Genomic DNA, 27,994 nt, shown 5'->3' with positions numbered 1-27,994 from the left:
ATCTAAAGCTAATTTGAAAGTGAAAATAATGTTTTTAAATCTTTTTAAGTAGACTGAGAGTCTGATGTGAAAAATCTGATGAATTGTTTCCAGTGAAAATTTCTGAAACTGAAAGACCCTGTGGAAATCAACAAGTTTCACAAGAATTTCTCATTTTGTAAGGAAAAAAAAATCACTTTCATCTTCCAGATAGTTCTGCCATTTAAGATTTGTGTTCTTCAGATGCTATTCTGGTTATTTCTACAACTCTATTGCTCCTTAGTGTCTTCCTGTGGTATTCTCAGAGCTGAATAAAGGTCAGGCCAGGAAGTCCTTGATTGTAAATCTCCCTAGAACACCTTGATGCTCTTCCTGAACGCAATGAATGGGAGAGAAGAGTGAGAAAGATTTCTGCTGTGCAGGTTATGGGAACTAGCTGATACAGGTAGGCAGTGACATGGTTGTCCTACGTATACAAGACAGTGATAGGTATGAGCAATTAACTTGTCAGAAATATTTATGCTTGATGCCTAAATGTCCCCCCCCAAAATAAACCCCGCAGTTTCTGAAGAGAGCCCTTTCTTCTGTTCTTTTTTTTCTCTGTGCCAATTGCAACTGATCCTTGCAATTTTTGTGGATTTTCTTTAGTCAGCTTCTAAATATTACACACTTTTATCTCTCTTTTCAGTCTATTTCTCAGTCTTTTTTTTCTGGAAGACTGACTTCTTCAAGGACTCTGCCTACTGTGGAAATATATAGCTGGTCACACACACAAAAGTAAAACTAGGAAAAGACGGGTTTTTTTTTTGCAAACTTTGAATTAAAATTTAAATCTGATTTTATTATTTATTCCTTTTCATTTCTAATGAAGGACACATTTTGATAAATGTTGTTTTGTTGGTGAGATTGGTCCCACAAGGCAGTCATCAGGAAAAAAAATACTTTTAAAATATTTCTGAAAGCGATGGGTTTTGCAAGCAGAAAAAGACCTAAAGCAAAGAAGCATTTTCCAAACAGTGATTTTTCATTAAAGGACAATGCTGGAAAAGGGCTATTTTTGTTGCAAGTTTCTGAGCAGCTCAAAAAGAAAAGCTGTTTCTTGAATGCCCTGCCCAGAAATGAGTATATTGCAGTGACCATAACATACATGTTTCTGATACTCATGGGAGGAGGTAGGTCTGCTCTAGCCCTTATTTTGAAAGGACTTTGCTCAAGTTATGGCAGATTAAACTTTCAGCTCTGTATTTCCAAGCCMTGTCCCTGCTGTTGAGGTTGCAGACAGTCACTTCGCTAGGTGCTCAGTTTGAGAGATTTTGCTACAGAAGAGGCTGCTGGAAGTGCATGAGGCAGCACGCAAGTCACGCAGTGTTTGTGTTAAAAATGAAACCTGAAGTCTGGAGGTGGAACACAGCATTGTTTAACTGAAACTGGTTTTGTGTGAAGTCAAATGACTGTGACACCTGTGTTTGCTTATCTCCCTGCCTTAAATCAGAGACGTTTTCTGCCGACAACGTCATCAGAGACTGGGCACATGAGCAAATCACCGAGTTCTGCAAAGATGTGGTGACTCAGTAAGTACCACAGAAGTCTGGACACTTTCAAGAAGCTTGGGGAAAGAGTGTAGTTTAGAAAATTAATTTCCTGCTGGTAAATTATAGTTACCACTTGTTCATTGCCAAGTAAGAAACTCAAATAGGCACAAAGTGTGAAAAGTTCAGGTAGTGATGGGTCCAACAGGGAATACCAGGGTTTGTGCGGTGGGGCARGGGAGAGGAAGGGGCAGCAGGCCCCCAGAATTAAACCAAATACATCAATTTGGTAGATAAGGGAAGGACACTCACCTAGTTCATTTAGAGCAAACTTCTAAACCTGCTGCTTTGAGGCCTAGGAATAGAATTGTTTCCAGGATAGTCTGTCCCTTCCCTTCCTCGTTGCTTTGCCTTTAAAATTTGGAAAGTTGCTGCCTCCCTGTCCTGCCCCGCTTTGCTCCTAAGTATTCCTCTGAAGTATTTCCCAATATGTTTCTCTTATCATGATTCTCAGGTAACTTGGTTCTCATACACTGCCCTTTTCCTTGATGCTCCATACTGCTCATTTCTGTCTGATACTTGGGGTAGAACAAGGTGCTGGTACCCAGAAGTGCTCCCGGAAAGGATAACACTGGGTTGGATAACATATATACAGTGAGTGAGAAGTATTTTTACATCCAAAGAGCTTGCATATTAAATATATAAATCAAAGAAAGAATGTTGTATTGCAGATATGGGATGTATAATCCGAAGTGATGTCCGTAATTGTACCAGAAAAAAATCACCTGAGACTTCATCAGTCMTTACAGTGCAGAAGATTGGAGGTTTCTCCTGTAACTCTTGGATGTCTCAGTGGTAGGAAATGTACTTCCATCAGACTTTTTTTTATATATATATAAATATATATATATAAATGTTAACTGTTTACTGCTTGACAAAGTAGAGAGGATGTACTCCTACATGCYCTGATTGTATGTAGACCTTTGGGGAGGGGTTTGAGAGTATTTCCTTTGTGATTTCTTTCCTTGGCTGAAAGCAGAAGTTTGGTTAAAGTGGGTCGAGATGCAGTCAAATGCATCCACGCATTCTACCTTGTCAGTGACAAATAGAGAACTGGCTTTTTTTTTTGTGTGCCTTGAATAACGTAATGGCTAACAAAACAAGGAAGCCGCCTTCCGCTGGATGAGTCAAATTCAGTTTGTGTGATGGACTGACCTGTTCTTTCATGCCTTCTGTGGGACAGTTTTCATTGAGCTTTCCCGAAATTTTCTGCTGTTGCACAACATCTTTTTTTTTTCCCCACCTCCTTCTTCTATCACCGTATTTGATTGGTGAGGTCTAGCTCTCAGGGTTACGTGGACAAGATATATGTACACACACAAATGCACAGGTAGAGGTAACACATATACCATATATAAGCAGTTGTTGTTGCCACTAGTGGAACCATTATTCCATGCTGTGAGGACACACCTGGAGAAGGTAGGACATCAAACTCTATGTACTATTAGACTGACTTGGTGCTGACRTTCAGCTACTGTTTGCAGCCTCCCCAGGGTTGAGATTTTAGAAAGCATTAAAAGAAAAGTAACTATTACTGTTTCACAGGCACATGGTAGTCAAATAAAGCTGTCCTCTCGGGTCTGAGGGGTGTATTAGTTACATGTTGCTGCTGGCCGTACTGAATGGACCAGCTGCTGCTGTACTTTGCTGTGGAAGTGATGAAAGGGGAAGGCAGAAAGTTCCTATCAACAAGCAGGAGAAGAATGGGTGTGATTTAAAGAAACTAGAATCATGTCAGCTGCACTGCCTGCCACAGCTCCCAAAGTTCCCGTGGCCTAAATGTCTGTGAACACAGGCTGGGGTTTCAGCTAGCCTGGTTTTCAGGCACCTTTCTCTCAGCTTTGCTAGTTAGAGACAGTTTGGCGGATAGTTGGCCACAGAGTTTTCTTCAGAGATAAAAAGGTTCTTTTAATTTTAGCTGGAGTTATCGATAGTCAGGATCTATGATAATTAGGATACTGTAACCTTAAGTGTTAAAGGACAGAGCAGATTTGGAGTAAATGAGATTTTCACTAATTTCAGTGGAATTTAGACAATTTGTATTACAAAGAATATTAATTTTAAAATTTCAGCCAAAGTCTTTAAGAGTGTGTCTTTGCCTGGAGAGTTATTAATTATGGTTCTGTAAACCACACACAGCCTTTTCTGCTGTGGACTTGTTATTTACAGACTATGTCAGGTTCTCTGTGCTGCCTTGACAGGCTCAGCACCAGAAAAAGTTTTCATCACCTTTTGGGCCAATAACACAGCGCAGGAAGTTCAGGGCGTCCTCCAGCTTTTAGTAGGTCCGTCTACTTTGTGGGAAAATATGGTTCAGCTTTTGTTTTCAGAGTAGTGCTATTTGCTAAAATGCCCGTGGAAAGAGCAGGAGTCACCTTTGAGGTTTTTTTTTCTGAATTATACCACTATGTTTAATCAAAGATTAAGGCTGTAGTTGCAAGTACTATTTTCATCATGAATGTTAGAGACTGGTAATGGTTAACAATGCTTCATATAGTCACATTTGTTTTGAATAATTGGTGTTTTTTTTTTAAGTTAATACTCTACTATATGTCAAGAGTGAGGTAAAAAATGATGCTGTATTATTTATATTGTTCACTCTTAAATTTATTATTTCACCTGGAAACGCTTGGTACTTGTAAACAGTGTGGGGTGGCTTTACAGCCTCGACGCAGACCTGTTAACTCCAAATTCTCTCACAGACAGAGAAGGATGTTCTCAGAGAATTATTTCATGATCTAATTGCTCTTACTAAAAGCAAACACGGTGAATTCTTCAGATTCTTATCTTAAGACTTAGGGACTAGGCCACCTCGTGACCTCTGAGATGCTGAGAAAGGTCAAGGGAGATCATAGGATGCTAATTTAGTGGAAGGAGTTAGATCAGGCAGCAAACATACGGGAGGAATGTGCAAGCACACAGGATCAGATCCGCCCAGACTACTCATTCACAGTTTCCATGTAGAGCTTTTAACCTCTGTTACTACACTTGGCTGCTCTCCCTTAGAAGTTACGATGGCTGGAACAGACACACGCACAGTCTGCTCCACCCAGGCCAGAGGACGTGGTGGAGCACTCCGAGCGCTGACCGTCCAGCACAGGAACCTGCTGTGTGGACACAGGGGACGTGCAGGCACATTTTGGCTGGTCACATGCAGCTGTTTCTGGCCTCTTGCTACACATGGCTCTAAAGCTAGACAGCAAACAGGGGGTTAAACACCAGGAATATACTGTAGGTGTATAAGTAGTGACTGGTCATGGCATAAAATGCTTCATTGCATCCTATGCTCTAAGATTTCCAGGTGATTCGGGACAGAAGTCAAAACAGCTACCCCTGGGTTCACGTGGGAGGTTTTCAAAACACACCGAGTGTTCGCATCGTTCACTCTGGGCATGCACTGTGTCAGGTAGGGGCTGCCAGCTCAGCTTCTTGGAAATGAGGCTGCATATTCAGGTGATTCAGGCAATCATTTTGGAAGTCCTGTTTTTTCATTCACCTCTGGATTTTGAAGCCTATCTGTAAGGCTTAGGTGTTTTTCAAATAAATACTGATCTGCGGTGTGAGCTGGTTGCAGCTGTTTTATCTGGCACTATGGACACTATGCTTATCTGCAAAGCAGATCTCAAGTATTTACTGTTCAGAATGGCTCACAGTACAGCGGTTGCTGGCCCCTTTTGTCCTAGGGAGCATCAAAATGAGGGTTTGTTTTTCAGCCCTTTTTTGTCTGTCTATCCACATGGAGAATAGTCTCCAGGCCTTTTTTTTTCCCCTCTTGCCTTAATTCCTTCTCCGTGGCTGTTGCTCATGCTGTAGCCATGAACGTCAGTGAGCATCAAGCAAGGTCTTGAGGGAGAAACTATGTTTTATCTAGAGAAAAGTATACCTGTTCTTGAGCACAGAGCCTTGTCCACAGGGAAGCCTTCCAAATACTGTGGAACGTGAACCATTTCTGCAGTCAGCACTGCAGGTAAGAGGGCTGTGCTCTCCTTGCTGCCGCTGGTGGCAATGCTTTATCTACTATGTTTTTTAAATTCTGCAGTCCTGTTCCATGCAAGCCCACCCCTTGCAGCAAAAGGTGATGGCTGGTAATGTGCAGCAGAGCTACCAGTATTAGCATACGTGTCTGTTGTAGGAAAAAAGGGGTTTATGAAATCACTGAGCTGTTTTTATCAGGGCAGTGAGAAACAGCTGTCTTGAATATTCCAAGGAGAAGAATCTCTGATGCAGGCATGCAGTTTTATGTGTGGATTTGTGGTAATCAGCAAGATGGAATGCAGTCTCTTGAGGGGAACTTGTATCATTATTCAAGATGAGGTAAAGATGTTGAAATAACCGTTGAAGGCTAATATGTTCCACGTTTTGTTATGCTTTGGATTGTATTAAAATGTGTACCCTCATTTTCTTTCCTCTCTCCCCCTCTTTTGGGGAGGAGGAAATGTCCGTATGTCCGTATGAGTGAATGTGATTCAGGGACTGTCATTTATGTTGCAGCATGATCTGAAAACACCCTGGAAAGCCTAAAGTCCAGAGAGAGAGAGACCAGCTGTGTGTGTCGCTTCAGAGTCAGTAAGTCAGTGGGGCTGTTCATTTTGACTTCACTCGGATCTACAGTGAATTTGAAGCCTCGAGCACAATCACAGATGATAGATTAGAAGCTGTTAAATCTCCCGCTTCTATGAGTGTCATCCTCCCCTGCTGGCTAAAGAGAAAATTTAAAAAGCCAGAGTTAATTTTACTTTTTGTATTTACTTYAGCAATCAGGAATTCTTTTGGAGAAGACACCTCATCCCAGGAAATAAGGAGTTTTGACTAGGACTGTGCAGGGCTTAGATCCCTGCAGGATCCTCCGTGGAAAATTCATCCTGGCTTTGCGGTGGACATCACCATGCCTTTGCTGCCTTGCTTAAGGAAGAAGAAGTCACCCATGCCCTTAGGCAGGAGTGTCTTCCAGAAACACAACCCTCCGGTCCAGCAGAACTACCAGGCATTGCTAGAGACGTGCTTGAAGAGTAAGTGCCTGTTCACAGATGAGAATTTCCCTGCTCACATCAGCTCCATCGGGATGGGGGCACTGCTGAAGAAACTCCCCCCAAAGCTGCAGTGGAAGAGGCCACATGTGAGTGATTTTCAGTGAACGCTGTCATGCAAGTGAATGCTTAGAGCTGGTAGCTAGCAAACAGTATTAGACTTGACCTATTCTTAGTCTTAGAACCGACCTACTCTTAGTCTTTTAATTAGATGTACCTTAAAGCATTCGGACATTGCCCATGTTGTATSAGATGTTATGTGGAAGCTGGGGAACGTGTCATTTCACGATTGCCTCTGAAGCCTTTGATGCCAAATGAGCAGCAGCCTCATTAGGATTACAGGCAGTAATGCTGGAAGCAGGGAGGGACAGCAGGGGAGGGGAAGAGCAGACGAGCTGTGGCCTCAGGGCAAGAGTCCTGCTTGCAGCTGCAGGAGCTGGAGCCTGCTGTGATGCCCTGGTGACAGTTCTCATCGTAGTGATTCCTTCCCCTGCCCAAATTCAGGATTTTGACTTTTTAGAAGATGCCTGAGTTTTCAGAGAGTTTTCAGAGGCCTTTGGCCCTTGTCCTCTGGACATACTTTGTGATGCTGAGGTTGTTACTTTCACAGGCAGTCACAGATGCCTTATCCTCTTGTTGGGCTGTTGTTTTTTTTGCTTAATTGTTTAGTCTTCTCATTATTTTACTTAGTGTGTTTTYCCCTCAGCCCTCAAGGCTGAGCTTTTGCTGCCAGTGAGTGACTAGTCAATGAGTTGTTTTTAGTTCTGAGGCCTCTGTTTTCAACTTGTGCCCATACTTTCAAGGCCTTTGCTGTTAGCCTACACTCAAGCAGTAGGTCACAACAAGAGGCACCTGGTATCAAGCTCTGTTCACACAGCAAGTTCTCAAAACAAATTGGTAACAAATCTAACAGGCCATAAGTGGGGCCTGGCACCGTTAGCATAAGGCTTGTGAGTTTAAAGTCTGGCCTCTTGCTAACAAAGGAATATGCATCTTACTGGGCCGCTGAGCAACAAATTGAGAGATCTTCCTGTAAATGGTCTATAGATATATCTGAGAAATGACTCTTTATGGTCCTGGGTCCATAAGGCAATTCTGCTGGGTGAGAGTGGATGGCATTTCCTAGTGAAGTTATGCCCTAGCATTGATTTAACTGATTTTTAGAAGGGCCGTATTCCTGGAAAACTCAAAAGATGCAGCAAGAAAGTAGAGACACCTTTGCCAAGCAGGCTGGGGAGCTTGGCAAGGGCAGCCTTGCTTCTCAGGGTTTTGTATATGTCAGTGGCACCTGTGCTGTGTGTTGAGGCAGGATCCTGCAAGACTCAAGCTGGGTTCTGCCAGGCACAGAGGCAGAGGTAGCCACGTCAGAGAAGAGGGAGCTAGGAAGGGAAGGCAAATGTGAACCCCAGCCTCAAAAGTCCATCACATCTGTAATTCTGTCCCTCCCGTCCCAGAAATAGTGGAATGGGCTTGAAGCCTCAGAAGCTCCCTCCTGAAGAAGGCTGCAAATGGCAGTGACTGCAGTGACTCCCTGAGGAAGGATGCTCTGTATCCCAGTTGCTGTGCTGCAGAGAAAGTGCTCAGATGGTGCCAGTGAGCCTGGAGGCTTGCAGCTTGCTGCATCCATGACTGATAGTCTGCCAACTAGACACCCAAGTTTGTCAGTGATGGGGTTTGGTGTCTAATTACTATAAATGCCTTTTGAGGATTTGCCATTTTTCTGCTACTGCCTGAAGAGGAAGCCAACAGTGTGAAAATTAGCTTGAGTGATTTGTGGGCCGTAACAGTGGAACAAAAATTTGATGCTTAGGTTATTAATTTGACCCTAGAGTCACTTGTGAGAGGGAAAGAATAATGTGTTTTCTTTCTGAGCAATTATTCATAAACCCACTCTTATCCCAGTGAGAGAAATTTCTTTAGCAGGCGTCGGTTACTGTGGAGCTCAGCTGTCAGTCAGAGCAGTTGGAGATGTGAGAGGACAGGGCCTGGTGTGCCAGTGTGCAACTCCCAGGGCTGGTGGAGGAGACTGAGAGCGGGGTGGAGAGGCCAGCCAAGACACCTAAGGGTTGCAGTAGTTGAGCTCTGCAAGGGCTGGTCCCATCACCCCAGGAGACAGGGTAATCACACGTCATGGTCCACTGTTACTGGTGAAGCTAAGCCAGAGTAGCTCAAACTCCTCATACAGTTTTGTCAGTTTTGTTGGCATTTATGTGAAAGACTTTGTGTGTGCATGTGCTTGCAGAAAGGCCTCCCTRAAGTGACTGAGCTGCACTGACAGTCATTCTTAAATAAGCGCCCACATGGGAGGCTAAATRGAATATATGTAATGCCTTAATAGACACTCTAATCTCTCACCTGCATAATTTCTACTCAGCCTAGAGACTCCTGAGCCACGCTAGGAGCTGGTGGCTGTTGATGCAGCATCTGTGCAGCACGGGCTTATTTCAGAGACCAAATTCAGTGTGGACCAACCACAAATGCATGCCCAGGCTTGGGTCAAGTTAGAGCATGTGGTAACAACAGAGTTAGAGCTTAGCCAGAATAGCAGCTGCTGGAGCGTGGCTACCCTGCCTGAGTATTGTGAAGAGACTTTGAAGGGGCAGAGTGTTTTGGGCCACATAGCCACGAGGTTTTTACATCCCMGTCTTGGAACACACTGGATATCTCATTTCATGAAATCAACCTCTGTAGCCAGGGATTCCCTAACCTGAGGCTCAGGCATCTCCCTTGTGACTAACTTGGCTCTCTTCCTTTTGGTCTTGTGCTTCCCAGGATTTACATAGCAGTCCAGTATTTTATGCTGCAAACAGAAAGCAACTTGATCTCTGCCAAGGATTAGTGGGTAAGGAAGCTCCTTTGTCTAAGTATGTACRTATATTTATATGCAAGAGAACATTTGAGAAGAATTTTGACTAGAAAATTAAGTATACAAATAGAGGGTACACATATTCTAATTATTTCTGTTGGCATGAATGTGAATTAATAAGATGGACCAAACTCATCAGAAAGCCTTGCAAGCTTCACTGTGGGGTTTATTGGGTGAGAGGTGTCCCCACAAGCTGCAAGTGGCACTTTGTTGCTTCAGTGCTTGCTAGTCCTGGAACAGGAAGGGCCTGTGTGCACCTCTTGGTCCGCGATGTTGCTGCTTGACAACTGAACAGAGAGCACAGAGGCAGGAAGATGGGAGGCTCACGCTATCTGTGTACGTAAGACTTAGATAGCGTGGGTACATTCTCTTCCTAGCTTTGCAAAAATCAATTTTGCACTTCTGTTACCCAAGGTAAAAAGATATATTGGTATCTGCCAAACAGGTAGGATCAAGGCTAAATTAATTAATCCCTTAGACACAAAGTCTGGTAAATACAATCTTGTCTGTGAGATCCATTAAAAATGATTTTTCTCTTGTGAGAAGTTATTTTTTCAAAGAAAGAGAAAAAGTCTTTTTTTTTTTCTAATAATGTGTTCTCCAGAGAACAGGAAAAAACCTATAATGTCAATGAAAACAGGATGTTTCCATTGAGAGCTATTTCTTGTTAGATTTCATATTTAATCACACACTATCCAAACAAAAAGATCACGAGAGAACAATTACAAAACAAAAAGAGTCTTGTTTAGTACAGTGCATGTCTGGACCATCTCAGTTCATACGTCGTTATATTTTTAAAGAAATCAACACAATAGCTCTTCTGCTGGGATCTTGATGGTGTTTTTCTAACTTGGCTGACAACTTACTCGTCAGTCAACTGTGTTTGTCCATTTGTTCGGTGCAGGGAACTGCTGGTTCCTCGCTGCCTTGGAAGCGCTGACGTTCCACCAAGACATCCTGGCTGCAGTTGTGCCACAAAACCAAAGCTTTGACAGGAAATACGCTGGCATTTTCCACTTCCGGGTACATCTCCTCCCCAGCAACCTAGGAGGTCCTCAGAAATCCTGTGTCGTGTTTGGTGGTGCCAACTGTCGCACCCTTAGATAATTTGTACGTGGTTTGCATTGCTGGGGAAGTAGCCTGGAGGTCCCTGGTGTGGAGAGCAGCCCATGGCCCCTGCTTCGAGATGCTCTAAGGATTTGCCTCTGCTCAGCCCATCTCTCCAGCTGTGCCTAGTGCTGATTTTAATCCTGCCAAAGTCTCGCAAAGCTGTAGTGAAACACTTCAGTGTGTGGGTCCTGCCCCTGTCCCCCTCCTGCACCCAGCTGTCTGGTTCCTGTTAAGCTTCCAGGCTTCCTGTAGCTGCTGTGGGCACTGCTCCATCCCGATCCTCAGCTCTATTTATTATGTGATGCCAACAACCTTCAAACACGTTTGCCCCAATCTTTTACCCCCTTTTTGCCTCACKCTTACAGTGGCTCTGCCACCCTGCAGATGGGAACTGCATCCCCGAAAGCTCAGCTGTGTGAGATTTCCCTTAATCTCCCTTTTATTCCTGATGCACCGTTTGCCTTCTCCTCCATTTAGATAGGACCAAAGTGTTGGCTGTTTGGGTGAGCTAACAAATCGTTCTGACCCAGTGCAGGCCTCCCCACAGGGCAGCTCAGAGTGCCCCTGCGGCGCAGCCCCAGTGCCTTTCCTGTTATTTCAAGGGGAGGTTTCTTACAAGGAAACAGCAGCTCATTCTTTTCCCCTGACAGTTCTGGCACTTTGGTAAATGGGTTGATGTGGTGGTTGATGATCTCCTACCAGTGAATGAAGCAGGGGAGCTGGTCTTCGTTTCCTCAGTCTACAAGAATGTGTTCTGGGGAGCCCTTTTGGAGAAGGCATATGCCAAGTAAGTGACTCATTCCAAGTTATGCAAATAGTGTCTCTAAAATATGTTGCTTGGTGCCTACGTAGTTTGTTGTCATTTGTAAATGTATCTCCTAGGCTTTGCTTCACATGCAGTGTAGTAAATGGTTTTCATCTTTCTATTACTAACTGATAAAAGCTGCCACTGTTGTAGATATTATCAATTCAAGCCTTTATACAAAAGTTCTAAAGTGTTCAGAAGTAGACCTAAAAACATACCTATACTGGGTGGTTGTCCCCTGAGGTTTAGCATTGTTTTGGGGTGGATTGGCTGGGAAAATGTCTTCTTTGCAAATATGAACTTGCAGAGGAACAGGAGGTCTCCATTAAAGATTTTCAAAGATGACTTATTTCTGATACTTCTCTTGCTGTATTATTAATTTGTGGAAAGCCTTAAGGGGTTTCATTTTGGGGCTATGTGGAAGAAATGTCCTTTGGTCATGGTAGAGATTTCTGCTCTGGGGTCCCTGAAAGCTGAGGTACTCAGTAGGCCACATCATACACTGAGAATACTGGCTTCTCTCCAGGGATTTTTGTCTGGAGTGGTTTAAAAGGACTAAGAAGGAAACAACTGGACATAGCTGATGGGCCTTGTTGTTTGGGGACTGAAATAGTTTCTCTGCAGAGTGATTGAGAATTCTAGTTAACATTGGGAGATAGACCACAAAAGGGGAGAGAAAGTATTTTTTTCATTTGGCAGTAGTGTTAGGACAAAAAAAAAAAAAAAAAAAAAAAAAAAAAAGAGAGAGAGAGAAAGTTGCTTGGCTGTGGTGAAGAAAATCAGGCTGGACATTGAGCTCTCAAGGTCCAGGACATAGAGCCTGGTCTCTGCTGAGGTGTTGAGGCACCATTCACTGGGCAGAGTTATCACAGAAGTTGTGATGGGCATGTTCTCACTGCTGCTCAGGGAGGAGATCTGGGATGAAAACGAGTGAAGTAAGGATTTCCTTCCAGGCCRTGGCCAACCTCACAGTCAGTTTGCTAGATTCCTCTCTTCTTAAAGATATTCTAAAAAAGATCATGTGTTACAGCTACCTTTTTGCTTTTGCAAACCTTTATTATGGGCTTTCCTTGGCACGCTGGTCTCAAGCAACTCTCTGTCACCATATCCCAGATAATATACTGATATCTCTTTTGTTAGACTCTATGGCTCCTATGAGGATCTGCAGATTGGGCGAGTTTCAGAAGCCTTGGTGGATTTCACAGGTGGTGTTAATGTAACGATCAAGCTGGCAGCAGCTCCTCCTGATCTGTGGGATATCATGACAAGAGCAACCTACAGCAGATCTCTCATGGGCTGTCAGACACATTCAGGGGTGAGACTTATGACATCAAACGGCCTTACAGCTGAGAGCCTTTCAAGACCTTTTTCTCTCTGCTGAGCTAGTGACTCCTGTAAAGAATCAATGCTGCTACGTGTGACTTTTTGTGTAAATCACACTCTTATTAGGGTTTGCTCTTACCCTTATTAGGGTTTGCTCACTCTTATAGAGTATGGATTCTCTGTTACTCTTAGCTTCCTCTTATGTTTAGAGGTGACTCATCTATCGAAAAGACTGCTGGAAAAGGACCTGCTTTGTTTTCTCATTTTTGTTAAGTGAATGTTCCAATTTTACGGCTAGAGCATTGAGACAGAGAGTCATGGAATAAGCTTAGAGCTAGGATTAGAGAGGTCAGCACATGGCATCAAACCTTGGCTTCTGAGCCTTAGGCCAACCTTTCAGCTGTTGGTAAATCCTACTACTCTTCAGATCTAAATGTAACTTCTTGAACTAAAAAAAAAAAAAAAAAAAAAAAAAAAAGAGCTGGTCTTTAGGCAAAGATCCCCAGTTTACAAAAGGAGATGCCCAATCAACCTTCCAAATTGCAACCACGCTGCAAAATATGACTATTAGGAGCTCAGACCTGCCTTTCTTTTGGGTTCAAAACAATTCTCATTTATTTGAGGGTTGTTGCTTGTGCAGGTCTCTTGGCTGTTAGTGTGAGCCTGCTGGGTAGAGTAAAAGGTTTATTTTATATCTGCCTCTCTTCCTTGTATGCAGATAACAAAGGTCCTGAAGAATGGGCTTGTTGCTGGTCATGCCTACACGGTGATTGGTATTAGAAAGGTAAGAACAGCCCGAATATTCTGTGTCCAGGCTTGTCTGGATGTCTGCAGTTTCTGTTGCAGTCATGGGTTCAGCCCTTAACCAGGGCAGCTGTGGGACATTCTTCAGTGCCATTCGAAATCCCCTCCTTAATCTAAGTGCAAGAGGGAATGAGCGCTGTGTAAATATTCCCTTTGTCCGTTTTGGTATTGTGGGTTTGGCATAAAGGATAATTAATGGTTGGAGCTCAGCATATCTCACAGGGTGGGAATGATTCACAAGAACTCTACTGACAATATCAGTAAGTACCTACAAATGTGTCTTAGCTGGTAAGGAGGTCTAAGGAGCATGGCCCTTGGGGATGCTGGGAGGCTGAGATGAAACCTGCCTGGAGGGAAGTGTTCCCCTAAAGTCAGAGGAGGGGTGACAGTAGTAAAGACAACTGAATGCAAGGGCCAAAGTATGAAAAACTACATAGGGAAATGTGAAYCAAGAAGGGAGTCAGACTGGGCTTCAGTGCAGAGAATATCAGGTAGACCCTACTGGTCTGCAGATGAATCGGGGAAACCTCTAAAGATTTCTAGTCTAGAGGCATGGGACAGTAAAATAGTAGTTTCAAAATGGTCTCACTCTAACCTTTGCCTCTGGATTGATGCCTGACCATCTAGTTCAGCTCCAGAAGGATGTTGATAAGAGTGGCAAGGGATTTTGCAAGGCTTTGGACATGAGCTGTGAATGGAAGGGAAAGCACATCAAGTGCATCAGCAAGAGGGACTAGGACTAGGGAGGCTGCGAGAGGGGCTGGGTGCCCTGCACGCAGCAGGAGGGGTTTAGGCGTGGACTTTATCAGCTGAGGTCAGTCAGTGTGGCAGGCACCTCTGACAGGGTGAATTCCGGGCAGCAGGACAGGACTGAGCGCGTGGAGGAGATGGGAGGTGAGCTGGTCTGCTGTTTGCTGTCGGTGCAGCCCTGAGTCAGCCCGCCTCTCCTTTGCTCGTGGCATSCCAGTTCACGAGGTGCTCGTCTGTGTGGTCACCCCACTGCCTGCCTTGTGCTGTGCCACTGCCTTGGGCTGGGATCTGCCTTTCCTGGTAATACAGTCCTGCCTTCCCATAACGATGGAGTSAACAGGTGTGGGAAAGGAGGAAGGATGTGCTGGCAGGCCTCCAAGTTATGAATCTGTGAGCTTTCTGGCTCTGCTTATAGAAAGTATGAAAAAACTTTTAATCTCTTGCTACTTGCWTTCAGTCACATGTCTGTAGCTTTCACATTTGCTGGCTTCTGTGARAGCCAAGCCATTGCTGAATTAATGTCAGATGTGGTGCTGTGCTCTAAACCAGGTGAGCGCTGCTGAGACCTTAGTGATGACAGTGTTGCTGTATTCTGCAGGTGACTTGTCACTATGGACCAGAAAACTTAGTGAGACTGAGAAATCCATGGGGGAAAATTGAATGGAAAGGAGACTGGAGCGACAGGTGAGTTAAGTTTGCAATCTCATGCTGAACAAGAAGGGAATTCTCTTGAAGGAAATATGCTGCCATCTTCAGGCAAGAAGTAGTGCTGAGCGCAGCATTAAAATAAGTCACAGCTGCTTACACTGACCCTCTGGTCTCAAAGCAGTGACTCGGTGGAATTGCATCCGCAGCGGTGAGTGCCCGTGCTCCTGGCCTCACTTCATATGTGCTGCTTCAATGGACTGCGTCCTGCTTTTTCAGTCTTTGAATGTTAGAGGAAACAAAATATGAACATSACATGCTGGCCGTGTTGCTGTGATCTGGATGGCGTTTGAAGTCCCAGGGACAGGTTAACTATKCAGGAGGCTTTGAACAAAAAGTGTATTTTAGGACACACAATACTTTATCACAGAAGGGGACAAATAAAGGCCTTGACATGCTGCAAAGTGTTGGAATTGTGCTTGTGAAGAAGAGCTCTATTCTGGCTCTTTGAGTGAGTGGGATATGGGATCAGAGGAAGCAGTTAATGATGGAATATTTGCCCTGTATTTGCGTTTGCTGGATGTTTTGGTTGGTATCCAGGAAAGAGAGTAGCACCATTTCCTCCCAAAAGCAAAGCGTATTCCTTTCTTCCAAGCTGCAGACTCTGTGTGCTGAGTCTAGGGGTGGGGATGGGGAGAAAGGAAGAGCCCAGGGAGGCGTTGGGAATGTGAGTGACTTTCACCTTGTCTGCAGAGTGATAACTTTATTTTGGTTCACGTCTGTCACTTGGTGACAATATAACAGCTGTTGCTGTGGAGGAGCGTAGTTGAGGAATATACTGCAGCCCTGCCTTTAAATGACTCCCAGCCGCCTCTTGCAGTGTCCTAGTCATTCATTCACTACRCCAAACACTCTTCCTATTATGCCTCCTTTGATAGAAAATAAACTAACAAAACAGATCTAGAATTTTATATTTTAAGCGCTTGGAGGCTGCATGTGTTGGTGAATGGACTGGCTGATGGAAATGGAGCACTCTTGCTCTCTGCTAGAGAAGCTGGAGCTGTTTACTTGCATTGCATGGGACCTGGAGTGCTTGGACAGGGTCTCCATGGGCTGAAGGCATAGGGGGCCTTATTCAGTAAAGGATAAATGTGGAGATATGTGGGGTCAGGGGTTTGGCCTGCTCGTATAGAGGAACACTATGCTGTCTAATTTGATTTTTTTACTCTGTGGCTTTTTTTTTTTTTTTTTTTTTTTCCCCTCAGCTCTTATAAATGGGAGTTGCTGAGTCCAAAGGAGAAGATTTTGCTGAGGAGAAAGAAGGAGGATGGAGAATTCTGGTAATGGCATAGTCTCAGCCTGCTTTTCTTCCTGGTAGCTCTGGGACTATGCTTGGAACTGAAGCAGTGCCTTGGTTTTCCCCATTGCMAGTTTGTTGGAGGCGTGTGCGAGCTGTTCTGTAACAGCCCCTGCCTGCCCTTCGATGCTGTGAGAAGCAGTAGGTGTGCTGGCCTGGAAAAGACACAGCCGTCTTAAATGGCAGGAGAGAGGGTGAAGCAGAGCACTCCCCAGGCCTCCCAGCGCTGTCTGAGACCTGGGCAGCTGTCAAGAGCTTTTTGTCCCACTTTTTATGTGTAGGGTGCTTGGGTTCATTTTTCTCATTGCGTCTCTGCTACTTGTGCCACGCGGTGGCGATGTTGCTGCCTGTGTCACTGCACTGAGCTCTCTTGGTGGTGGTGCCTTCATCTGGGAGCTGCTCTCCTTTGCTGAAACTTCGGCTGTGTGTTTCCTGCTGCTAGATGCTGCTGTTGGAGCAGACATTTGCTTCTTGCCCGCCCAGTGAAATACGAGTTTTGCCATATGTGACACATGATGCTGCGACTTCCAAGTTCCCTGCTCCCTTCCCTTTTCACAAGCCATATGGACTAAACTAGACTGCTGACAAAATGTCTCCTGGCACTTTTTTCTTTCTCCTAGGATGTCTCTGCAAGATTTTAAGGTTCATTTTGTAGATCTGATTATCTGTAAATTAACTCCAGACTTGATGAGCCAGGAAGATGGGAAGAAGTGGATGTACTCGCTGAAGAGTGGGAGATGGGTTAAAGGAAGCACAGCAGGAGGAAGCCGGGAATTYCGCAGCGGTGGGTGATGCTTAGGGCTCTTCTGGGGGCCTCTGAGGTGACACCACTCTGCTTACTCAGCTCCCAGCATGTTTTAACACAAAATTGGCAGCAGAATGCCCTCCTCCTCCTTGTACCTCCCCACAAATATCAGAAATAAGCARCTAGCAGGGCCTGTCTAGCATCTGCTGCCACAGAGGCTGCATTACTTGTGAACATAGGGCAGTGGACTGGTTATGGGATGGAACAAGCTTCAGGAGTCCTAGGATCAGYCATCAACACTCATCTCTTTTGGGACTTTGGATTTGTCCCTTAAAGCTTCAGACTGTGCTGAGGATGTAGTATTTTAAATAATTTGAACAGAAAGTGCACGTGCTCAACCCCTCTGGAAATGGAGCAGGTGGGACATGGAGTCAGACAGCCCGGACACAGAGGTGACAGAGGAATGATAATACATTTACAAGTGAAATAAACTCTTGGCTATGGGTGAGCAGAAGTGCAGTTTCGTGTCCTTGGGCTTTGTCCCTATCTTACAGAGAGGGTCCACTGAGAAACCTGTAACCTCTATCCTAAGATGAAACCCCTGTGGGGTCTACAAGTGCCTTGTGACCCACTCAGTCTGAGCCAGGCATTGTGTAGGTAGAAAGTGAGCAATTTTGTGATGGAAAACTAGGTCAACCAATTTTTTTTTCTTTTGTTTCTTAGACACATTTTGGATGAACCCCCAGTACTGGCTCAGAGTTTTACCAGCTGAAGAGAATAGGAAAAGCCTGGGCTCCTGCAAAGTGCTTATATCCCTGATCCAGAAACACAGCAGCAAACACCGGAACCGAGCTCGTCATCATTTCATTGGCTTTTCCCTCTACAAGGTGCAAAGCAGGGTCTGGTCATTCTTGTTGGGTTTCTTTGGATAACTTGGGAAACTTCCCAGCCCCTGCACATGGGAGAGCTGTGCAGACACAGGTGCACAGGGTGCTCTTTGCTCCTTACCTCTGACCACTCTCCTTGCATGGGAAGACTGGGCTCCCTCAGGCTCTGTACCCAACATTTTACCTCCCTAGCAAGCTGGCTGTCAGACTCTGCAGAGCAGTGGAGAAAAGCCTGTTGATTCAGAGGATGATTTTGCCTTTCAGAGAATTATTTTGCATTTTTTGAGAGTGTGTGCAAGGGGTTGGACAGGGTGCCTAGATTCCTTACTTTGGGGCAAGAGTATGAGTGCCCTCAGGCTATTTCCAGCTGTGGCAAATCACACTTGAGAGGTATTCCTGGTGTGAAGCAGCTGCAGCCACTGTGGGGGTATTACAGGTTCCCAGTGTACTCCCAGGGAAGCAGGTGTCACTAGGAGGAGCTGAAGCTTCCCCCACAAATTCCCTGCTTATTGGAGTGCCTCCCAGAGCTGCTGTCCTCCCTTTGAACAGGGCCACAGCTCTTGCTGCTGTCACAAGGTGCACAGTTACTGAGAGATGCTGTGGGGAAGGGTCTTCTGGTGGGTGAGCTAAAGTTTGGGAGGAAAAGATCCCAGCGGGACCTAGAGTCACTTCCCAGGGCAACAGCATGACTGTGTTGGCTGTGCCCCAGAGGGCTGCCTGGCTGACAGATGCTCTGTTTCTTTCTTTTCCTTGCAGATGGGCCTCCAGGTGAGTCCCTCGTCACCAGTGTTGGCCTTTCCTGAGGGAACTGGGCTGATGCAGCTGTTATGGTGGTGTGTCAGTGAGTTGGGTTTGTCCTTGGTCCAACAACCAGTAGCGGTGCATTCAAGTTMAGTAAGGTGTCCGAGTAAGTCACTGTTAAAGCAGAGAGACCAACTGACTCTTCTGAAGAGCAGCTGTATGAAGAAGGCCTAAATGTCCTGAATAGGAGTGTTATCTGTTCAACTTCTGTAATGGGCCCTTCTAAGCRTTAGAAATGGCATCAGCACTTTGTCCTTTCTGAGCTTGCTCTGGTTCATTCCTTCATGGGGATACTCTGGAGCAGATGCTGCATATATTTTTCTGGCTTCCTGAGCCAAGCATTTATATAGTCAAGAGCCTTTGGGACCTAAGAAGGGTCTCTGGAAGTTAACACCCTACATATGTCCCAGTTTTTTCCCCAGCTTCAGAGGGCTCTGTAAAAACAGGATAAGATTTAGCTCCTTGTATCTTGAAATGATTTATCTTCCTTCCATTACTACTCAGAACAACTCTGAAGTCAGAGTCCCTAGGAGTTTGGGCTGGCAAAGAACTAGTTTGGATGTATGGTAAGACAGTATGTTSCTTGTTAGGGTACTTAGATTATGGTAACTGTGTAGGAAGGTGCCAGTCTTTCCTGTGTTAAATCTCTTTGGCACTATCAGGGTTACAAGAAGTTAAAATTCTTGGCTGAGTGTAGTAATGTTGCAGGACCCCTGATAATGGAGTGGGAGGGAGGTTGGTGGCTGCCTGAAGTTCAATTTCAGGTTTGTATCAGTTGCCAAGATCAATACTGAGGGGTGGTGAACGAAGAACCTCTAAGGAATTGGAATTACAGCGACACGGTATTGACTGAAGTATAAAAACTTTGAATTTAACATACAAGGCGTGGAGAAGAACAACCCTGTAGCCCTCGGATGAAAGATTGTTCTATTAGTGTGAAAAATGCTGACAAAAGAAGAGGAATAGCATCTCTGCCACCAGGCTGGGCAATTAAATGGCTACATGTCTTGAGGAGCAGCTGAGATCAGGAGGTGACAGTGGTCTTAGCTGGTGGGTTTATTTATTTGGCTTGTGTCCTGAGAACTCAGTGGCATTGCAAATATGTCTGAGAGCCAAGGATGCTAGGCAGAGAGGGACACATGCATAGTCAGGGATAGGGATTAGGTCGCTTCTGTGATGTGTTCAGATCACAGGTACTCCAAAAAGTCATCTGCTCCCAGATCCCTAATGCAAAGGACAAGCTGGAGACAAAGTGCTCAGTACATATGGGAAAAGAGGAGTGCTCTGACTAGGGAAGAGCAGTTTCTAGAGCAACTCCTACCTGCAGCCACTTCCGCAGAGAAGTCAACAGCATCAGGGCAGGCTGTCTCTCTTTTGTCTGTGATTTCTACACATGCATTTTGTCCGTTTGTTCAGCTAGTGTGGAGCATGGCTTTTTTTGTATGTCTTTATTTCTTCCCTCAACAGTTCCAGGAGAGCAACAGAAAGCTGCCCCCRGCATTTTTCTCTCAGCACCAGCCTGTGAACAACCACCGGCTCTTTGTGGATGAGCGGGAGGTGTCYCTGGACTTCCACCTGGAGCCTGGTGTCTATGTGATTGTCCCGTGCACCCTGGAGCCTCATCAGGAGTCCGAGTTCATCCTGCGAGTCTTCTCCCGCAAGCATGTCCTTTGGTGAGGTGCTGCTGCCCTTCTGCTGGCAGCTAATTCCTTGGGGTGSTGGGATGGGAGGGCTTTAATGGGGAGGACAACAGAAGAACTGTTCTCAGCAGGGTTGGCTGTGAGTCTTCATTAGCTTAGGAYTGGCAGGAGACACTCTTTTGGGCCGTGTTCTCTCCCGGAAGAATTGGGCTAGGCCTCTGCAGGGTATTGTTGCAACATTCCCTTGTTGGAGACTGGAAAGGGGAGGCCCTTTTAAGTGCACCATTGATTTGCAACGAGGCCTTGCTGGCAGTGGTGGAGTGGGTGCTTGTGCAGAGAAGATGCCTTGGAGAATTCAAACTCCAGCAGTCCTTGGGAGCCTTGTGGTCACAGTCACTTTTCCTAATGCGTTTGAAATACTAGGGAAAAAATATATAGTGTGAGAGCAGGGTGGGGTCCTTACCTGGGAATGGGGAGTGCCACTTGTGATATGTGTAGCTGTGGGGTATCTCCTTAACGTGCTCCCTTTTTCTCAATTCCAGGGAGATGGGTGGGAACCCCAGYTTCACTCTCTCCAAGGTGAGTTGACATGGGAGATCTGGGCTTCTCTCTTCAGTCCAGAACTTCAGGTTTTTCCTGTTACTTTTTCCTGTGAAGAGTCTGTGAGACTATGAGCACTCCTGTTTGGCACTTCCCAAAGGGCACCCAGGTTTACAGGCAGTTTCTACGGGGTGGGAACTATACAAGCCATGAGCTGCATTAGTGACAATAGCACTAATTGCATTGGTGGGGAGAAGGTGGCAGTTAGGGGAAGGAAATACAGTCCTGAGAAAGTGTCTCCTGTGGTTATGTCTTGGATCACGCTTCTCTTCATTGAGTCAATGATTTTTTCTTACACCCTGAAGGAAATTGTYGATAGGTATGAGGGCAAGATTTGGGAAGATTTCTTTGCAAAGCATTTTGAACAGGTAAGTGCGTTCATGAGCTGCAAAGGGTAAGTCCTCCAGGCTATTTTGTAACTCTACCAAAGTAAAAAAGGTGTGGTTGAACAAAAGAATCTGAAATTGAAAGTGTGGGGAAGAGAGAGAGGTTGGGATAAAGGCACAGTACTGATTCCATTYGGCACCTTTGACTGCAAAGCACCAAGAAAGCTTAGGAATGGGTTAGCACTGATGAAAGGAGAACCTCTCTACACAGCAAGGAGTGAACTCCTGGAACTTGCTGCTCTAGAGCACTGCTGGTGTGMCAGAATCAGCAGGCTCAAAAGGAGTTAGACAAAGTGATGGGCAGCAAGTGCAAATAGGCACTAAAGGACCAGACAGAGAGGTCCTTTTTAACATCCCTAATSCCAGGCTCACATGCCTTCCATAAATACTCATTTCTACTGCCAGTGCTGAGAATAGACTGCTAGGCTACAGGGACCTATCCGACCCAGCAGGATATTCTTATTTTCACTGGAGGAAGTCATTTATTAGAGYAGAACACCCTCCAAAATCCCTCACTTATGTCGCACTGCTTCATCACAGGTTGATGGCTGCTAGCTTGCTTTGTGAGGCAAAAGAGTTATAAAGAGACCCATCACCTCTGATGTTCAGTAATTCTCCTAGTGCAAGATAAATACTCTGGGTGATCTCTCTAGCCCTGATCTGGGAAGGAGCTGACCTTTGGTATCCCATTAGCTGCTCTGAGAGGTGCAAATGTTTCACTTTTTGGAAAAAGTTGCCTTTATTTAACAAATACCCTGAATTTGGAAAACAAAATTTCACCCAAACACCTTTGTGCTTTTGATAGGAACAGCTTCTATTAAAATATTGCTAAGGAAAAAAAACAGATGTGCTTTTTTTRGCCACTTTTTAAGAATTTGATTTTGAAAATGATGTGAGTTTCAGATGTGGTAGGTGTTGTCACATGCTGCAAGGTGCTCGTCTTTTGCTGCCAGCAGGCACAAGTTTGCATAAGCATGAGATGGAAGTACTGCCATTTCCCAGTGTGTTACCCTTACATATCTTGATGATCTGAAAAAAGGCTTTTTGATGTTGTTTTGAAAAGTGATACTTAAATAAATCCACCAAACATACTATAGTTTCCACATCTTACAAACTGACATTTATTTAACAACTGGGGAAAACTTTACTCRGAGAAACTTGGAAAGAAAGTGTTCCAAAGTTTCCACTTCTGCATTTGCTTGTAAATGATAAAATAYATTGAAATATTTGAAGAAGCTTTCTCAACAGAGTGCTTGATGGGACAGATGGCCCCAGGACTTAAAGGTTAATGGTCTGGATCTTCRCTCTGTAAATCTGCACTACTGCATTGATTTCTTTGGAGCCCTGAGAACCTGCACCAGAGCAAACTGCAGCTTCTGCAGGCTGGGAAGTCTTATATTTAAAGTGACTCTTTCTGTTGACTTCCACAGTGGCTGGAAAGGGGCCAGAAAAGCAGAGAATTAGGACATGTTGGGAAACAAAGGAGAGAGGAAACTGATTTATTTTTTTCTCTCTGTCTCTTTTGTATATAAATATATAATTTAATACATAAAGTGTTGTCTTCCATATCTCAGAATCCTGAAATAAATGCTGTTCAGCTCCAGAGGATCCTGAATAATGTATCTTGGAGAAGTAAGTGCTAAGAAATAATGTTTCTGCAAAATAAAACCTCTTAGAGAAAAGTCASAGCTCCTGCACCTGTTTCTGGAATTCTGGGAAAAGAGAAACTGGTTGTAGTTTGACTGGAGTGGCTGTTCCAATGTTAGATTCCGAAAGAGAAAGGATTTGCTCAGGCTGTGAATCGAGAGGGTAGAAATTTTACAAGAGAAGCTGGCATGCTTCGAATTTCAACTGCTGAAAGAAYAGAGGAGAGAGCAGGTATAGATGAGGCTTGTAGATGCAGAGTCGGGCTTGACATCAGCCTCGATTCTGAAGCCATCTCTCGCCCCTTGTCACTGTGACAATCTTGGTAGTCCCRCTCCTAGAAGGTGTAAAAAGTTAGCCTGGTCTGCAGGAGTTAGGCTGCACAAAGGCCTCAGCTTCATCTTGGTGTGCTTGGCTCGTGCTGTTCCTCCTGACTCCTCCTTGCCATGCACTGCACAGAGGAGATCCTGTCCCCAGAGGTGTTGGTGTTTGGCAGGTAAGGTGGCAGTGCAGGAGCCTGCAGTGCCAGTGTCACTCGTGCTTGTGGGAAGCAGCTGAGCACTAGGAGTGTTTCTTGTGTGGGGACTGTGACATCCACTCCGTGGCAGTRGCAGCCCAGAGCCCTCCACAGGCCCCTCATTGTTAGTACCTGCCTGAAGGGCAGCGAGGCGCTGCAGTAGCTGCTCCCCCGAACAGCAACAGGGACGTGTCGGAGCTGAGTGTGGATACAGTTTTCCTGTCCAGTTTCTACACTCATGTAAGCTACATGCAGCACATAAATGCACTGTGCAGCAGTTCCAGGCAGCAAGGAGGGTGAATAAACACTTGATGGGATCCCCTTTCCACTTCAGCTGAGGGTGTCTGATGTCACTCTCTTTTCTGCAGAGATGGTGTAGAGCTGGTCTGTCTTTCCAAAGTCACCCACCAAGCATTGTCTTATTTGTGAGAACAGTGAGGTGCTAAGTGATCAATTTTAAGGCATTCCTTTCAAATCTTTACAGTACTTGATCCATATTTAATAAACAGGGCTATTGCAAGATTAAAACATCTTCAGGTTCTGCAGAGAAGGAATTGGTGAGTTATGGTTTTGTCCTCTGCTCTAAGGAAGTCTACAGACCATCTGTAATCATGATTTGCAGCAAGATTGGAGTATATTTCTATTACTTCTCATGTCTTTTCAGTGATTCCTGCCTCTACACTTTTAATTATTTTAACAGGGTGGCAGTGTCTTTGAGAAAGAGACACTAAGCACAAGGGTTTCAATTAATCTGCAGTGCTGTTCCCCAAAGCTCTTCAGGTCAAATGACTTTGCTGAAGGTCATGCACTAAATTTTATTTGGGATTACAGTTTTGGATGTCCTTTTCCTTCCATTTTSTCTAATAGCTGGCGATAGTGCACCATATTTCACTCCGAATTGTGTGCCTGCAGGGAGCTCACGCTGGCTTTTCTGAGACTAGTAGAATCCATCCTGTTGCCTCATATTTTTATCATCATAAATGATGCATTTGCTCAAGCGGGTGAAAAAATTCATGGAGGCTTTGGGGCCTGAGTGCTCTCAAATGAGGGGGAATTTTGTCAGCCTCCGTTTTTCTGAGGGCTGTCAAATGATTCCTGCAAATAATCTTTCTTCTTCTTCTTCTTCTTTTTTTTTTTTTTTTTTTTTTTTCCTTCCAGATTTCCAGAGCTTTCACCTGAGGTTCAGCCTGGATGCCTGCCAGGGTATTTTGGCCCTCCTGGATGTATCCTTCCTGACATGAGCGATACTTCTGACTCATTTAATACATTTACCTGGGCATTATTTCTTGGGGCAATGGGGTATCACTGTRACTTCTCTGCCATGAGGCTATGTCCCTGCTTATCAAACTTCTCACTTCCCCTAATAACAGTTGTGATGGAATGGAATTGAATTGGGAAAGGRTTTCCATCCAAGAGATGTTTGGACTTTAATTTTCACATGAAGCTGAATGCCACTGGCACRCTGAGTATTCAGGAGTTCAGAGTCCTCTGGAAGAGGCTGCTTTTCTACTTGGTATGTGAATCATTTGCATTTTCCCCTTATAATACCTCCCTGCTTACAATCTCATAGGCATTTTCTGATTTTCTAAGTTATTGCTTGCTTGCTTGTTTGTTTGTTTTTGTCCTAAATATGTATATATTTTAACCAGGAAGTTTTCCAGAAAAGAGACATCAGCAGATCTGGAAGGCTTGACTTGGTGGAGTTGCATGCAGCTGTACAGGAGACCGGTGAGCCCACTGCCTACCTTAGCAAGTCTCTTCCAGTTCAGTGTTCACTTATTTGAACTGGTCCCTATCAGCTAAACTTAGGGGAAGATTGGTAGAGAGGTGTTGGAGAAGGGGCAGGGACCTGGCAGCTGGGAGTTGTCCTCTTATTCTGTGTTTCTTTTTTTTTTTTTCCCCTCCCTTTTTCTGAAGGCATCTCACTTAGCAATGAGGTCTGTAACCTGATGGCCATCAGATACGGCAACCCGGACTTGCAGATCAGCTTTGAGAGCTTCGTGTGTTTCATGCTGCGCGTGGAGATCATGGGAGGTGAGGCTGGGGCTGGGCTGCCCTGTGACACCCAGCCCTTCCACATCTCTTCCAGCTGGCAGTGGCAGGGCCTAAATAGAAAGTTTGAGTTTCTTCTCAGGTAAACAAGAATAAGCGGGCAGAGCAAGGGGCTGATACAGAGGAAATCAAGATCTTCCCCTTAACTTTCTGCTAGTCACTTCCWGCAAATTGGAGTGGTTTTGCTTCCTGCACGGAGTAGGGTGGCTTGGTCCCTGTGGAAGAAGTGAGCAAACTTCAGATGGAGGCTACTTTTTTCCCCAAGAGGCAAAGGATGTTGGAATGTTCCTTTGGTGGGACTGCAGGCACGAGGATGAGACAATTGATATCTGTGAGCACAGGTACTGTAGACACCTCCCGTATATCCCAAGCTGCGGTGTCAGAGGTGGTGGCCTCTGGCATTTTGAGGTTTGAGAGCAGTATGTGAAAGGCTGCTGGGCAGTCAGTGACATAGCAGAGTTACTTCAGCAGTGTCCATCTCACACACATACACACACCCCTATCAGTAGAGTAAAACTTGGCCTTTGGGATATTTTTTATTTGGGGAGTGGATCTCAGTCAGTGTTGACCTCTTGGCTCTCAAGTTAATGCTTCCTGCTTCCTCTTACAGAGGCCTTTCGCAACTTAACGCAAGATGGCAAAGGGATCTACCTCCGGGAGTCCGAGGTAAAGCCCGTTCCGTGAGGGACAAATGCAAGTTTCTTCCATTGCAAGCAGCACCTTGTGCTTTGTTCTCTAGCCTTAAAAGGCATTTCTACCTGATCACCTCAGGATTAGGTTTGAAGCAACAGGAAGCTTCAGGCTCCGAGTCCCGTGCCTGGCTATGGCTTCTGCTGTGGCCRGAGACAGGAAATCTCCAATGCCTCAAGTTCCAGTTGAGTAGTGAATATTGCAGAGCTCTTGTGGCATGCATGAGCTCAGCCCCCTTTCTGCATTGTTTTCCAGTGGATGATGATGACTCTGTACTCCTGACACGACATGATGACTCCTGACAGGCTGCAGAGGAGAGGACAATCCTGTACCACGATCAGGAAGGCGGTTTTATATCTACAATCTGTGTGCATCAGACTTTCTGGGCTTACCTCTGCAGTCTTTCTTTGCATGAAGGTTTCACCTAAAGCAGAGCTGATCTAATGCCCATAGACTCAGTGAAATGAAGTTTTACTAATTAATGTATTTATTTTAAGCCTTATTTCATGTTAGCTATCCCTTTTGAGAGCAGACTGCTGCTATGGGTGCACAGTGGGGCACCATGGAGGCTGAGTCATTGGGGCTGCTACTTAATGCTGATACTACATTACTGTTATAGTACGATATATACTGTGGTAGTGTCCACAGGCTGTGCTTAGTGATGGGGCTGTACTGTGCTCAGCCTCTCGAGCCTGGGAGAGGAACAGTCCTTGCCCCTAAAAGGACAATTCCCAGTTCTGCAGCTGCGAGACCCATGGTTTTTGGGTCTGTGCACTTGGGGGGAGGAAAGAGTAGAGGCTTCCTGAACTAAGAAGTGGAAACTGGATGCATAACTGTGAACAGTATTAGAGAATATGTTGGAAGCAGTGCTGTTCATGTGAAACACTGTCCATGTTACTTGATATAGCTGTCTAGAGCACCTTTTTTTTTTTTTCACTTTTTTACCATTTAACTATTTGGGCTGGAAGTTTCCACACTAAATGCCTGGCACAGGTTGCCCTTTTGACTTTGCTGCATTCCTGTGGGAAGAATGGTGGTCTCTTCTCCAGCATGTGGTCTAAGCTGGGTACAGAATGAAAATGGGACTTCTGTGGGAGCAATCACACAATGAAAGACCATGCTCTAACACCTCTGTAGGAAGGAGTTTATATTAAGYTTATTTAGACAGCCTTCCCTGTTTCTAAAACTTTAGTGTTTAATCTCCTAGATGCCCATTAGGGGTATGTGTGAGGAAGACTGTGGATTAAAGGTAAACCATAAACCAAGAAAACCTGAGCTCAGATATGTGCTGCCCTCTGCACTGAAGTCTGTGCRACAGTATGAGTGTATTTGGAGAGAAAGCCTATTTTGTGTAAGCATTCCCAATCAGCACTCATTAACCATTTAAGATGACAGCCTGCTCCTTGTTCCCTAGCACAGCCTGCTTCTAGGCCGCCTTACTTTCACACTGGTTTTATGAGAAGTGCCTTTGTTAGAAGCAGGTAAGTAGATAGCTCTRGTTGCACTTGTTCTGGCTCTAGCAGCTGATCTGTGCGTCGTGAGCAGCCTCTGTGGTGTCACTGGAGAGGCAGGACAGGCTGCAGGGCTCCTGACAGGGGTGTCACAGCATTGACACCCGCCAGGCTCCTGGGGAGGCTCCCAGCTTGAAGCACCTGCCCTCTCCCAGCTCTCATGCCTCTGTTCCCTTCTCTGCCTCACACCTGAGTGCACAGACTAAGTCCGACCTAACGTGCACCCTGTTAAGCAGGGCTTGCAGCAGCTCTGCTCTGCTCTGTGC

General features: G+C 45.1%; 1 protein-coding gene across 1 annotated transcript; it reads left to right on the top strand.

The window, feature by feature from the left end:
• Positions 1-3: 3 nt before the first annotated feature.
• LOC112954855 (calpain-14-like) lies at positions 4-27,933 on the top strand. The gene is made up of 27 exons (XM_026048121.1): positions 4-157; positions 263-424; positions 1,472-1,550; positions 2,023-2,162; positions 2,240-2,363; positions 6,060-6,134; positions 6,323-6,684; positions 9,368-9,437; positions 10,366-10,484; positions 11,222-11,358; positions 12,517-12,691; positions 13,418-13,483; positions 14,852-14,937; positions 16,164-16,238; positions 16,876-17,039; positions 17,724-17,887; positions 18,644-18,655; positions 20,156-20,361; positions 20,871-20,907; positions 21,234-21,296; positions 22,889-22,946; positions 24,634-24,698; positions 24,920-24,988; positions 25,125-25,203; positions 25,393-25,509; positions 26,138-26,193; positions 26,473-27,933. The coding sequence occupies exons 7-27, from the start codon at positions 6,454-6,456 to the stop codon at positions 26,497-26,499; spliced, it is 2,076 nt and encodes a 691-aa protein (XP_025903906.1). The 5' UTR covers positions 4-157; positions 263-424; positions 1,472-1,550; positions 2,023-2,162; positions 2,240-2,363; positions 6,060-6,134; positions 6,323-6,453; the 3' UTR covers positions 26,500-27,933.
• The last annotated feature ends 61 nt before the right edge of the window (positions 27,934-27,994 follow it).

This window comes from Nothoprocta perdicaria, unplaced genomic scaffold, assembly GCF_003342845.1.
Source record: "Nothoprocta perdicaria isolate Ctin4 unplaced genomic scaffold, notPer1 scaffold_51, whole genome shotgun sequence".
NCBI lineage: Eukaryota > Metazoa > Chordata > Aves > Tinamiformes > Tinamidae > Nothoprocta > Nothoprocta perdicaria.
This window is presented reverse-complemented; position numbering and strand designations above follow the sequence as displayed.